We start from the raw sequence: 13,911 nt of genomic DNA, 5'->3' as shown, positions 1-13,911 counted from the left end.
AGCGCAATTGGTGGGGTGAATAACTTTTTTCTGTTCATTCTCTATGTTATTTTCATTGTCCAATATTGTGATACAATCAAAAATAGGATCACTTTATTAGTGGGTAGCAGTATTGCTTGATTTATTACTAGGAAAAACCTTTTGCTGCTTTCATGTGTTCCTTCCACCCTAATGGAGATTGAGTAGCTTTCTGATGTTAAGTCCAAATGTTTAAAAAAGCACGAGTCAAACACCGAAAAATCACAAAATGGACTTGAAAACGAAAAGATTAATTTTGCAGTTTAAAAGAACTCTTTCACTTCTCAGTTTTCAGTATGTAAGGGGCACATTATAATGATCTTCCTTTTAGTCATGTGCCCTAGGTGCTTAAAGGAAAAGAGATTCCCACCTCATTATTTATCTGCAAGTAATACAGTATGAAGACATCTACTGTGAATTTGCCGTATCATTCCAAGACATGGCTATACAGTCTTCCTACTTTGCTGGAAGCACAAGTTTGCTGGTAAAACAGTGGTTTGGTGTTCGTGACATTCTGTCTCTCTCTGGATTCTTTGAAACGTATCCCTTAGCGTTGCATTTAGAATAGTTGTCATCAGTGGCTTCACTGCCAGTTTATGGTTAGTGATTCTGATACACAGATACAAATGGATGAATTGGCAGATCCAAAAGACTTAAGAGAGGCATGAGAATAGATGGCGAAAGGAAGAATTGGGAAAAGGGGGAATAAACTGGGGAGAGTGCAGCCACACAGGCTTAGCTCAACAGGAGCAAGCTAGGTGACCACAGGAGATCAAAGGATGACCAAAACAGAACCAAATTAATAGTGGTTGTGTAGGGCAGAGCGAAAGGCCTTAGATCACTTTGTTCGAACTAGAGGAGTCTGAAATTGCAAAGGGACCTGGGGTTGTCAACAGGCACATGTGGGAACTGCTCCCTGACTTTTCTCCAAGAAGAGCTCCTGGAGCCTGATTTCAGTGGACCTCTGTAACGAGCTCTTGACAGCACTGCTGGTTTCTCACGACAGATGGACATATTAAGCTGAAACCTCTACAAAAGAAAGGTCAAAAGTAAATATGCTGAGAGACATGAACTCTAACCTTTCCCTAAGGGGCCCAGTCTCACAGCCAGTGTTTGTCCAAACAGCAAATCGCATCGCGCTAAAAGAATCCACTGAAATTAAAGTGAGAGGGTTTCTTATGATACCTTAAATTAAACTGAAAAGTCAGATGAAATATGTCTGGGATTTTCAAGGATTGGTGGAGAAAATCTTAGGAGTTTCTGAATAGTCTTTAAAACATCACTGGTAGAAATGACAAGACCAAAAGGTAGAAATGCAGCACTTTTTGTAAGGAGTGGGAACAAAGCAAAATGAGAAGCAGATAATCTCTTGATGTCAGATCTAAGCAAGCTATCCAGGATAAAACAAAGCACTTAAAAAACAAAAAAAAGAAAAAGCACCTATTTTAGAATTGCCGTCATCTTGGATTGTTGCTATTGAGAACAAGTAATCTGCTTGCCAAATCCAAACTGTATCCCTAGTCTATCCAGCTGTTTTATTTTTGAGGGACATATCATCTAGTTACCAAATTCGAACCTGATGCTGCAGAATAGTGCCTGCCAGCCCAGCTCTGCCACTGACCTACCTTCCGTTGACCTCTGCTGGACAAGGCACACAGTTCAAGTTGAAAATGTGGCTAAAAACCTTGCTCAACCAGGACTTCTGTTTATTTTGTTATTTTTGACAAATCCTCCTGTGTTCTAAGTTACAATTGCAGCATGCATTATATGGGCTTGTAACTCCTAAAACATATGCGTACTTAAGGACTGCAGTTCCTTCTACACGGTGTAGCCAGTCAAATTCTCTACCAGATGCTCTCAATAAGTCAGAGTTGACTTTATAAGTTAAAATGTATTCACTGGAAATCTGGGCTAAGTATTTTACAAGTTGTTGCATGTGTGTTAACCCTAGCACCTTTCACCAAGTATCAATTAATTTTATTAAAAGTAAGATAATTACAATTACGATCTTATTCCCACTAACAAAGGGAAAGGAAGATGCTGTCAGTGTGATTGCAGGCTGTTCTGAGATCATGCTGATTTACACCCATGCAGCTCTGGCTGGTATCCATTATTGGTAGGAAAGAATGCATTTTACCAGCAGTTATTTATGGTCAAGTGTTACAAAAATAATGATGTTTAGTCTCCATATCTGCTAACCTGTACTGCACTGATGGCTTAATTCATAACCTTAATTCAGGTCTGCCTTCCAACCACTGATCTTTATATTCCCCTGTGCTTTCTGCACCAGAATATGTTTAGGAGTGGAGTGAGAAACTGAGTCTTGAAATTTGAATATTTTTTGAAGAGTATATGAAAAATACTCTTTAAAAATTAGCACTCCTTGAAAGTTTAAGGGGAAAGTTTCGAAATCTCTTTTGCAAGTGGGTTGATTTTTGGACTTAGCTGAATTATCATTGCACTGTTCTTTCTGTGGCTTCTGATTAGAAAGGACCGAGCATTTGTTTGTTTCTCTAAACTTCACGTATGAATGATTGTTTAATTGCTACCATTGCTGCTTATTTAAAAGTATGCATAGTAGCCACTGTTAAAGATGTATGTTGCCTATTTGTGATTAATCCCCACTGATTTGATAAACGCTCATAGTGTTTGCTTTGGTTGTAACCCTAAGTGTGTTTTCACTTCAAATGCAGGCTTAAGCAATGTATTGATTTCACCTTATTTTTAGCAGATTGTCAGTTTTGTTTTTTCCGTAGCTATGGAGCCCACGTAAGGAAGCCGTGGCCTTCCATTGCCCAGCTGTTGGACTAAACCCCTTCTGGAATCCCCATTATGTCCAGCTGTTAGGGTCAGATAGCTTCAGAAGCGAGTGTATTGCTGCGATACCAGGGGGTATCCACGAGGACACGTATCAGTTCTGAAGGAGCAGCGTGGCCCTCAGAGGCTCTGCGTGATTTAGTTTCACAGGATGTTGTCAAAGCTGTGGAAGCCCCAAAATTGCCCTTACAGGCTGGTTGTCCCATTCTGAAAGACCGGTTTTCAGTAGTGCAGATGGGCACACAATTTGCCTCAACAAGCTGTGCCAGGGCTCGATGAGTAAATAAAAAAGCAAAAGACACAGATCAGGATCTCTGGGAGACTTGACATTTTATATTAAACAGACCTGTGTATTTCACTTGAAAGAGAAGTGCACCTGATGTTGGTGGCCAGATACTTAGCAATAGCCAGATTGTATTTTTGGAATCTTTTTGTAATCAGAAAATATTTTATGTTACGCTTTTTTAAAAGTGAGCACTGATGTTACTTTATTATGTGCCAAAGGGCCCCATTTTACCGGCACACATTGAGAAGGTTCTTAGATTTGACAAATTTGAGAGGGGGTAAGCCTTGCAGTGGGATTGCTGATACCAGACACAGATCATACAGATACAAACTGCATTATCTAGAACCTTTTTATTCTGATTTTGGGTTGTGAAGTCATGGGTGAGCCTGGCAGACTTGATGCAAATTAGGATGTGGAGTTGAGGTCGTCATCTGTTGACATTTCAATTCTCTACAAGTGAAATAGTGATGATGATAGCTATTTCTTTGTGCCACTCTTTGTCCACCTTCTATATTTAGGGTGTCAGATCACTGCAGGAGGAGACTGCCTCTTTCTAGGTGCGTGAATACTTAGTTCTGATCTTATTTTTGTTTTATATGACAGAAATAGCAAGTAGTAATAACAAATGTAAAAGCTTGTCTTTGGCTTCAGTTCCTAAAACACTAGCGGAGGTATCAGACGGTGTCTACAAAATAGAGGGTGCAGACTTTGAGTGTGGATATTGAGGGGAAGAGACAGCTTTGTGGGAGCCTGGCTGAAAGAAGGAGGACTGTGTTTGGGGAGAAGGAGAGGAGGTTTGGAAGGGAGGAAGGAGAAAGTGCCCCTTGTTGAGGGAGGAGGAATGCCTGGGGATGGGGTGTTGTGTAAAATCTTTGGCAGGGGAGTGAGAGGGTGTTTAAGGCTGAGGATCAGGAGCAGTTTTGCTGTTATTTCACCGGGTGGTGTCACTGCCAGCAGCGTTGGTATCGCTTTGGCCTTAACTCATTTCTGGTAAGTGTCCACACTGAAGAAGGGCGCCTAGGTCTTGCCTCTCCTCTGGGCAGAGGATTTGGGCAGGCACCTCCCGCATGTGGTGCATCCTGCTTGGGGTCTACACCACCCTCTGGAGATACCTCTGTCTCCTGACTAGAGGGGGAGCCCAGGACAAGTGGGTGTCCGACTTATATTACTGGTTCCTATGTGGTGCTGGTGAATTAAATGGTTCCTCTTGCCCTTATCAACACCATTCCCTCCCTAATGAGAGGCTTTCCCAACCCAGAAGGTAATGGGCAAAAACCAAGACTGAAAACCAAACAATTTTTTCACAGTGTATTTTTACCTGTTTTATTTGTGCTTTGACTAGAAGTGTGTCAGCATTTTCAGGAAAGACAACAAGCAGAGTGATTTTTGCAGATTTCTGCACTCTTGGTTTTTTTACAGCACAAAAGAATTTGGATTTTTTTTATTCTTGTAATACATTTTTTTTCATGAAAATCTATAAGTTTTTCCTGCATGGTTTTGTCTTTTTGAAAAACAATTGTTCCTGGCTTTTTATTTTACTTTTTTGTGACCAGCACTCACCCACCTTGTTCTATATAAATTAAATCAGATGGATCATGTCAGAGATCAGTTGAGCTGGAATGAGGTATATTCTTTCTTAATCTGCAATGCTGTAAAGGTAAAACGTTGGGCTTTTTTACACAGTTCCTATGAGGACATTGCTTGAACAAGCAAAGAGGTATAAGTCATTTTAATCGGAGGACTTGTATGACTAGTGATTACTTTTTTGTATTGAAATATGAGTCTAACTTACCTAGAAGAAAATGTTCTGGCTATGCACAGGCTTTACTGGACTGTGCATTCAAAATGGATTTCTTTCAGGACCTTTTCCTTCATCATAGTTCAGAATTGCCTTAGTAGGTGCTCATTTTTTGAAATACACTTGCCTTGATTACACACAGGGACACAGATTTTCAGGAGGCAACCTTGAAGGGCAACCACTATTGGCTTAATTCTGCTCCTGGTGATAACTACAGAAATAGCATTGATTTCAATGGGAACAGAATTAAGGCAACCGTGTGGAAATGTCACTCCACATTTTTAATCAATTCAACTATAGCAGTTAATAAAAAAAACCCAAAAGATAAATAATAATAATAATAATCAAGCTCTGACTGCTTAAAAAAAGGGAAACCCCTTTAAAATAATGTAAAATAAAACCTGCTTTTTTGTAAACAGGCAATACTGAGTAAGCAGGAATTCATGGTCCCATTTAGATGTGAATTGTACTTGAATATTTGAAGGAGGATTGGTCATAGGCCTAAAACACCTAAATACTTTAAAATATATTCATAAATAATCATTCTTTATACATCATAATTGTTCTTACTGCATGTCAAAAACATGGACTTCGGTATTCCCCAAGAAAGAAAAATGAGGGATTGTTTTTGCTTTTGGCACAAAAAAGTAAAAATAAAGAACTAGCACCACCCTTAAGGGAGTGCATGGAATACTACCAAATTGGTCTTTATTTGCCTTAGCTTTTTTTTTACAAAAGTCTTAAATATAGGTTAATATGTAAACACTGTGCACGCACTGCGAGTTTGATCCTGGCCTGTTGAAATCAATGGCAAATTTCCCATTAACTGCAGTAGTGCAAGATCAAGCTCCAAGTTAGTTCGGTACGTACAAGCCTAAGTCATTGAGGGAGCCATGGATTCAGGAAAGCAGAAGCTCAGGTGCTCATTTCAAAACCAGCTGCTGGAGGAATCAGACACTGCGCCGAAAACCTTTCTGCACATGTTGGAATTCTCTTGGTGGAGAGGGTATTCATTACCTGCCAACAGTTCTGCTTTCCCTCTCCTTGCAGCGTACCGTCTGCCAGATGGTAGACTTTCATACTTAGTCACATAACGCCTGTAAGGACACAACATGGTGGTCTGGCATTAGCAAATTTATACAAAAGCTGTACCCTGTAGGTGAGGCTAGAGATAAACACTTTACATACAGATGAGATTACACTTCCACAATGTGTAGATATAATCAGAAGATGTTTTAGTATCTGCAGAATAACAGATACTGGTTTTTTAGGATTTCCTGGAGATCCTCAAGTCCTTTAATTTCTTTCAGGCTTAGCATCTTTTGGATCAGAAAAGCCCGAATGGAAATCTGGCACAGGCTTTGCAAATGTTATCACCCTTAGGTCTCAGCAAATAGGGATTAGGAGGGAGTAGTAAACCCAGCTTCTCACATGGCAATGCAATTACTACTCTTTGGCTACTGGAAACCATCTTTTTTTACCTTTTTGCACAGTTGTTTAGCTTTCAGGAAAGTTGGTGCCTTAATAAAATATGATAGAACTCAACGGTTGCAAGAGCTTAACACACCAGGTACTTTTGTTGACACTACTAAATAGCAGATGATGAAGAAAACTTTCTGCTTCAGCTAGTTTATGGCTATGCAGTTCCTCTCTCAACAGTGTAATACAGAACTACTGCTGGCAAACTTTCAGGTCACCATCAGAACTGATTGTACGCAAGGGGACCAGTGTCCTTCCACTTGAGTTAGTTTACTTGCAAAACCAAACTAGAAAATTGGACTAAAGTGCACATTCAGAGCAAGTTGTGATCTTCAAAAAGGTCCTTTCTGAAGCTTAGGGGTGAGGGACATGGAAGAATGGGTTAGCAGAGAGGCTGGTGTGTGTAACAGCCTACATGGCACCTGATGGTGTTAGGCTGAAATTTGGCCTCTGTTGTTAATCTCTCGTGGCTGCGAACACCAAAAGTTCCAGATTCAGCAGCTGGCTGGAAGGATGCCTCAGAAATTGTGTGCTCTTAGTTCTTACCTGAAGGGAGATTCGACTCTGTCCATCTGCATACAGACTAAAAACGGGTACTGTGAAAACTGCACTGTGGAGATGAAGTCTAATGTTGTTTCTGCTTCCAAAGTGGTTTCCATACCAGTTTTTACGAAGAAGGAATCCACCTCAGTGTTACCAGCTATAAACATGGCTACCCTGCAAATAAATTCAGGCATTACAATTAATTCAAAACACATTAAGAAAAAGGAAATTAAATTGCAAACAGTCCTACCATTGATACATAAAAACTGCCCTCAAAGGAGCCTGTTCTTCAGGTAACGGTATATAAATTCAGATGAGACCAGTAGGAACTGGTATTACCCAGGTGGAAAGGAAAAGAGAAGTACAAATGTTCTCCCATGCACATAACTGTTGTTTAATTTTAACTGCAAGGTCTTTTACATTTAAATTCTTCTCATTGGGACTACCGGGGCTCAGGATCCTGAGCTCTCTACAGCTATACCGCACGCTGGGAGTATCTCACCGGTTCTTGACGTTGGTTTTGGATTCCCTGTACCACAGGCTGAACTCCATCCCTCCCGAGATGTCGATGGCCAGGCCACCCAGGAACTCCGCGCTGGCCCTCGGCCCGGACTGCAGCTGAATCTCCTAGAGCCGTCAGAAAGCACAGGTAGATCCCCGTTACTGACTGCAGACCTCCGTGGTTTCCTTACTCCCTTTTGTACTGGGTGGCCAAGCCCATAAGCTAAGGCGCCTTAATTGCCACTGTGAATTTGCATTTAATGCATTTTTCCATCAAACATCAAGTGTGCTCGTGGCTTGTTGAAACCTCTGTGGCTGGACTGGAAATGCATCATGTGGAGTCCGTTTCGGAAGTGATAATATAGCTCAGGGTCATGGCAGCTCATTACTTTTAAGTTTTGACACACAGCCAAGATTTTAAGGTTCACTCGGCTTGGCAATCTAACTCACTTTATATAGTTGTCCTGCTTCCCTAAGAACTGGTGGATTAATTCACTGTTTTAAAGGAACCATTAATTTGGGAAAAGTTTCTTTTGATCATATCCCTTGTGTCCAGGACACTTCCTCCTCTCTCCCAGCTGGTTTTCTCCCTCCTCCCAGGTTTCTGTGCCTGCAGTATTCTCAGCACCTGTAATGCTGCAGCCATTTGTAGGGCATGTGAATACCTAATCCCCCCCCCCCCCCCCGCTTTTTTGATGTCCAGGCACCTTAAAAGTCTCTCTTCTCTTCTTAGCTATTCAGTAGCCCAGTGGTTCCAGCTAATTTTGTCTCAAGATTAAGAAAGAAGCAAGCAGAGACAGTCTAGCTTCCTAATCCCTATAGCAAGGAGCAACATTTGGGGAGGTTTTTATTCAGAACATTAAAGTTTTCCTGCTGTAATCGAGGACTTGTATAATTATGGTGCCTGTATATGGTTACATCACCTTTTAGGGTAAACAAACAATCTCTGAAACAATCTCCTTGGCAGAACCAACTTGGCAGTCAGTTGCTGCTGAAGTGGGTGTGAGATTTAACGTAAGAATGCAGTGGGCTGGCCGTGGCTTAGAAATCCAGCACACCCCCAGCAAATGCGGTCATATCGTGCTCTGATTTCTTATTTTCCCCCAAGTAAAAATCATGGGTTGGAATTGTGGTCTTTCTGAAATCAACGGGAGTTTTTCTACTGACTGCAATGGGGCAAGGAATACTTACCTTGTTGGTCTGTTTAGGTGTGGAGATAAAGCTTGTTTTACTTTATTTTACTATGCTTTTAATTGGGACTGAATTGGTGGGTAGCTGTTAATGAGCGAGGAGGTAACAGTATACATTCTGGCAGAGACATGTACACACAACCAGTGGAGCAGATATTTTTAGATGCATTGTCAAATTACACCTAATAATATTGGAGTAGGCTTGGTTTGCAATGGCTGCACAGTTTAAGGATTTAAAGGCTACCTAGAATTAAGCCAGGTTTGTCACTGACACCTGCAGAGAAGCTAAGGAGCACTTGTGTTTTACTAGCTCATCTATTTCCTTATTTAGAGCTCAGTCCTGTACTTCGCCTCATGTGCAAATCCGATCTAGGCTGATGGTAGATGTAAATCACAGGGACCCAGCCTCCTCAGGAGCGGTATTTTCCTTTCCCTTCCTATTTTAAGCTTTGTGTATCATTTGCAGTGGAAAATGTGATCCGAAAGATCAGAATCGGTAGTTTGTTACTGTTTAAAATGCTGAAACGTGCTATGTTTCAATAAAAAAAAAGTTTCTTTATGTATTGCACTGACAGTGCTACTGTAATGCAATGCAGAGACGGCTGAAACAGGCACTTCTTTGGGAACTGGCTATCTTCCACTGGGGTCTGGCTTTCATATGGTTTCTCTGACCTATTAATACAGTATTTAATTTCTCTGTGCTTCTGGCAGGTGTGTTGCCTAGGAGAAATATTAACACTACTGAACTTTAATGTAGGTGACTTAGGAGTCTCAAAAAAAGTTTTATCATCAGAGCTGTTTATTTTATAGAGGGAATTATAACTTCTGAATGGTTATTCTTAGCCCTCAGACGACGCTGTAAGAACTGGCAGTGGCTGTAAAATACACTCTGATTTCAGTTTGTGGAGTTATGTAAGAAAAGATATTACAGATGGTGGGTGGGAGTGTAAGCTTTAGAAGCAATATTATTAACTTGGAAATCACCTCTCCAAAATGTGCCTATTGTGATTACTGCAGTTGTAAAGTTAATGAAAGGAAGCTATTTGCCAGGGGGGCAGTTATTTGGTAGATTTGACAGCACTTTGAGTACAACTCAGTTTTGGTCTTTCTGTGCAAAATGATCCTTATAAACAGCAATAGGGGAGCAGAACTTTTCTAATATTTAAAAATCACTTTTCTCAAAATCAGGCTGCTCCAATCCAAAAATTGCAACCCAAATATTACATAAGTTCTTTCCTGACAATTCAGTTGCCCCATTTTTAGGTTCCAGTCTTGGCTTCCAAGCCATCCTTTTGATGTTCAATCTCAACTGCCCTGTCTGTATCTTACATTTGGTTTTCGCCTGTTCTGAAATCACACTGCGACCAGCTGCGGCACACTGAGTTTTGGTATCATAGAATGGGCACTGTTTCCCATGCCTGGTTTCCTTCTTTGAAAGAAGATAAATCCACATTTGGCTTGGTTGTCTACAGTCTGAATTTGTAAAGGGGCTTATGTTCTGGGCAAGGCCTGTCCATGCTGGCCAGGGAAAGTGGAGGTAGTACTCAACTATCAGGAAGCTAGATTAATTACAGCTCTCATGCACTGTTTTTCCTCAGTTCCAGTGTTATGGCATTCACACTTCCATTCTGACAGTGTTTTCTGGTACAGCTGTAATCACAGTTCAGGGACTTGACAGGTGAAAGCATTTCTAATGAAGCTTAACTGAGTTATGTGCAAGTGCCCAAACCATGTTGATGTTGCTGTTGACGTGGAACGTAGCTGTAAAACCATTCTTAGAAAGGTGTGTTGTGTTTAAAACAGCTCAGCCTGAAGCTGTGTTCAACAGTGCTTTAAACAATTTTTGCCTTTGTGGGGTGTAGAGGTAAGAACAAGCGCCTTTTTGGTTGTGAACACACGCTTTTGGTTGTGTCCACCGCTTGAGTCCCAAAGAGCTTAGGCAGCAACTGTGCTAGTGGCAACCCAAGAGAGAAAGCAGGGAGGGATCCTATCTCATCACACTGCTGCTCAGGCTTCCAGAGTCAGTGACTGACCGAAAATGTGATACCCTGATATTGTTAAAAATGGCATGCAGTCCCAGCCCTGCTGTGCCCCAGACTTTTGTGAGGTTCTCCAAAGTCGAGGAGTGGAGAATCTGCTGGCTGGCAGAGCTCTCAGGGTGCCCGGCCAGCTGATTCAGCCAGGGTATGTATGGAGCTTGGTGCATGCACAGCAGTTGGAAATATTTAGTTCTGTAAACACCATGCTCGTATGCTCAGGACTGGACATGATTATCTTTCTCACCTCTGCAGTCTGTTTGTTAAATAGGTCATGGTAAAGTTTTTGCCCATAATCTGCGTGTGAACTGTAAAGCATTGTTGGAATGAGCTTTAGTTAGCCAATTTGTGCACTACATGGGAAGCCCTCTAGACTTATAATACCATTATAAAGGGGCTGAGCTGGGTTCAGGATGGGGACAGCTGTCATGTGCGGGGCAGGGGTTCTGTGTAATTTTTGATCAGAGTGGATTTTCTCATCATCTGCTTTTGGCATTTTCTTTTGCCAAGAATTAAAGGGGACAAGTAAAAAGTAAAGTTCGAGCCTCCAGATGTTTCATGAGCTGAGTGCTGCTGTTAAATCCACAGGTTCTAAGGAGATCCCTGCTTGGGAAGAACAAAAATATCAAGGCAAATGCTGGCCCTGCACTTTCAGAGAGATGTCTAGATTTTCAGTCCTCCAGTAATACATTATGTAGCTGGTTATATTTGTACATGAGTCTAATTTGAGCATAAAATTAACAGACCATTTGGGGTGACAGTTGCATAAAAACTGTGTAATCCTCATTTTAATTCCTCGTTTTGCCTAGCAATAAGCATTTGAAATTTGGACATCTTAGCATTGTTCTTTGAAGGCTAGTTCTCTGGGAAAGTTTGAGTACCAGTGATTCATTCATTCAGAACTTGCCAGTTATTGCCTAATTGGATGTAAGGTCTCTGGACAACCTGTGAAGAGGAAGACTTAGGTGGTCGCATGGGACAATACTGTATTACAAGAAACTGTGGGAGGGGAGGCCGTAGCTGATAGCAATATGAGTTTTCTACAGGAAACTCAGTTGGATTTGCTATTATTCAGTGTTACTTTGTTTTCTAGAATGATATGTGTTCTCACCTTTGTTCTCGATTGCTTTTCATGTAATTTCATTCTGTTTTTTAATACCTATTACTTTTCTATTGCTCCCATAGTAAGAGAAGCCTATGTAACATTGATCAGGTTTATCAGCATTGAATAGAAAGAAAAAAAGATGTCCTACATAACAGTGTGGGGGAGGGACCATCTGTGCTTTAAGAGACAGAAAAAGAAGCAAACAGTGTGCTATTAGTACCTGTGAGTAATCTGTCAGGAGGATAAGTCCTTTCACCACGTTAATGGGATCTCCAGTTGCTGAGAGCATTTTAGACATTAAATCACCGTACCCTTGGAAAAATGTAACTGGCCTGAGTTGGACATCGAACAGAATGGCTGACATGCCAGCAAAGGAGTCCAGGTTTTCCTCGCCTTCATCAGGAGTTGCAGCTATTATGGACTCCAGACCTTGAGCTTCAATCACCACCTAAGAAGCAACAGTGACACAGAATCAATGAAAAAACTCTGCCTGGCCCAGGCTGTTAACAACCCTACACATTTTCTTAATGTCTAAGAGCCTAACTCTAATTTATGTAGTTGTAGATGAAAAAGGATGGGGTTAAGACTTAAGGGAGCTAGGTAGAGCAGGTACAAAAATGGAAGATAAAATAACCTCATGGCATGTATTTTCCCTTTAGATGCAGGCAGAATTTGCCCACACGCAGATCACAGCCCCGAGCCTACTTTTCTTTCAAACACATTTGCCTTTATTCATACAGCTATTTTCCACAGACAGTTGGGAGGAAAGCCCAAAGATGTTCTGCTGCACAATTTTTGTCCTGCAGAAATTCAGGAGGATTATAATATTGAAGGTACTTGCCAATGTTAAGAAAAGTCCAAACTGAGGCATCTCATTTAAATCTCTTTGATTCGTACATTTGATCTACTCCTTGTATTTCCATTCCATGTTATACCCGAAACACGGGACTTGATTTTACAAACTCACAAAGCTTTTACTGATTACATCAGATAAACAGTGTAGGCTTTAGCCAAAGACAGAACTTGATATATGATACAGAGCAAAACACCTGTCTTTTTGGTTAAGGCAAACAAGTGCCTCACTGGCTGTTGTGAGTTCCTTTTCCCCCTGTTACTGGCTTGTTCTCTGCCCAGTGCAGCATGGACTTTAGCTGAATTGATTTAGAAGCTGTAAGAAGAGGACAACATACTGGTTTAGTTTTTATGTACAGTGTGGCAGTTACCTGGCTGGCATGAAGTTCAGCATTTCTGTTGAAAATATGGATGTTCATGTTACTTCTCCTTAAAATGCCAGAGCCTGAATAGAGGATGTCAAGGCTGTATGTGGATGATACATCAGGACCACCTTAATTAAAAAAGAAAGAAGGTATCTGTGACTAAACTAGTGGATTAATCAAATGTTCAGGAATACAAACAGGGTTAAAAGGCAGTTTCATGGTTACATACGTGTAATATAGCCAGAGTAGGCAGAGGAAGAGCCCATCTTGGAGAAGCGATCATAGTTATGAGCACGCATGTCCTTCAGAACTTGCCGAACTGTTTTGCTGTAGTATTTCAAAACAAACAAACAAACAAAAACACAGAGACACAAAAATGTTACGGTACCAAATGTATTACTGTTCTGTACAAATATCAAATTTGAGAGAGAGTGAATTTCCCTGTAGGAAAGAGAGTCTTCAAAACCCTCATATTTTCCCACTAAAAATCTGCCCTAACCCAGAGTCTCTTTTCCAATTTCAGCTACTTCCTGCAGCCATAGGTAGAAAGGCAAGCAAAGCTCTTACTTGAAAATTAATGTTGTTGAGAAGAAGAGATATTTTCATTATTTTCATTCTAGTGCTGTGATGTTTGCAATTTTTCTGGTTCACTGGTTCTTAAAATATAAAAGCAAGTGCCCCACCGAGAGAATTAAGACCAACAGATGGCATTTGTTACAGTCATGCAAGTTAGATGCCTAATTCTTATTCGTACCTCTGAAAATGTGAATAGCTATTAAACAACTGTCATTGAAACGCAGAGATTTGTTCTGAAATATCAATACTTAAAAGTGACACAAAAATTAGGCATTCTTTTATACTCTCCTTAAATTTTACAGTAGTAATTCATGAGAACATGTGTGTTCTTTGGGTTTCTGCAAA

The 13,911-nt window shown here is 40.8% G+C and overlaps 1 protein-coding gene across 1 annotated transcript in view; it reads right to left on the bottom strand.

Moving 5' to 3' along the window:
- Positions 1-4,430: 4,430 nt before the first annotated feature.
- Positions 4,431-13,911, bottom strand: part of LOC115345899 (microsomal triglyceride transfer protein) — a 28,538-nt gene continuing 19,057 nt past the window's right edge. The window contains exons 13-18 of the mRNA XM_030025419.2: positions 13,220-13,317; positions 12,997-13,118; positions 11,994-12,221; positions 7,444-7,568; positions 6,945-7,115; positions 4,431-6,016 (exon numbers count right to left, since the gene is read on the bottom strand). Coding sequence (XP_029881279.1) covers positions 5,848-6,016; positions 6,945-7,115; positions 7,444-7,568; positions 11,994-12,221; positions 12,997-13,118; positions 13,220-13,317 — 913 coding nt within the window. The 3' untranslated portion in view covers positions 4,431-5,847. The remainder of the gene's footprint in view (positions 6,017-6,944; positions 7,116-7,443; positions 7,569-11,993; positions 12,222-12,996; positions 13,119-13,219; positions 13,318-13,911) is intronic.

The sequence above is a fragment of the Aquila chrysaetos genome, chromosome 1 (genome assembly GCF_900496995.4).
Source record: "Aquila chrysaetos chrysaetos chromosome 1, bAquChr1.4, whole genome shotgun sequence".
Lineage (NCBI taxonomy): Eukaryota > Metazoa > Chordata > Aves > Accipitriformes > Accipitridae > Aquila > Aquila chrysaetos.
Note: the sequence above shows the minus strand (reverse complement) of the source record. Positions and strands in the feature narration are given on the sequence as shown.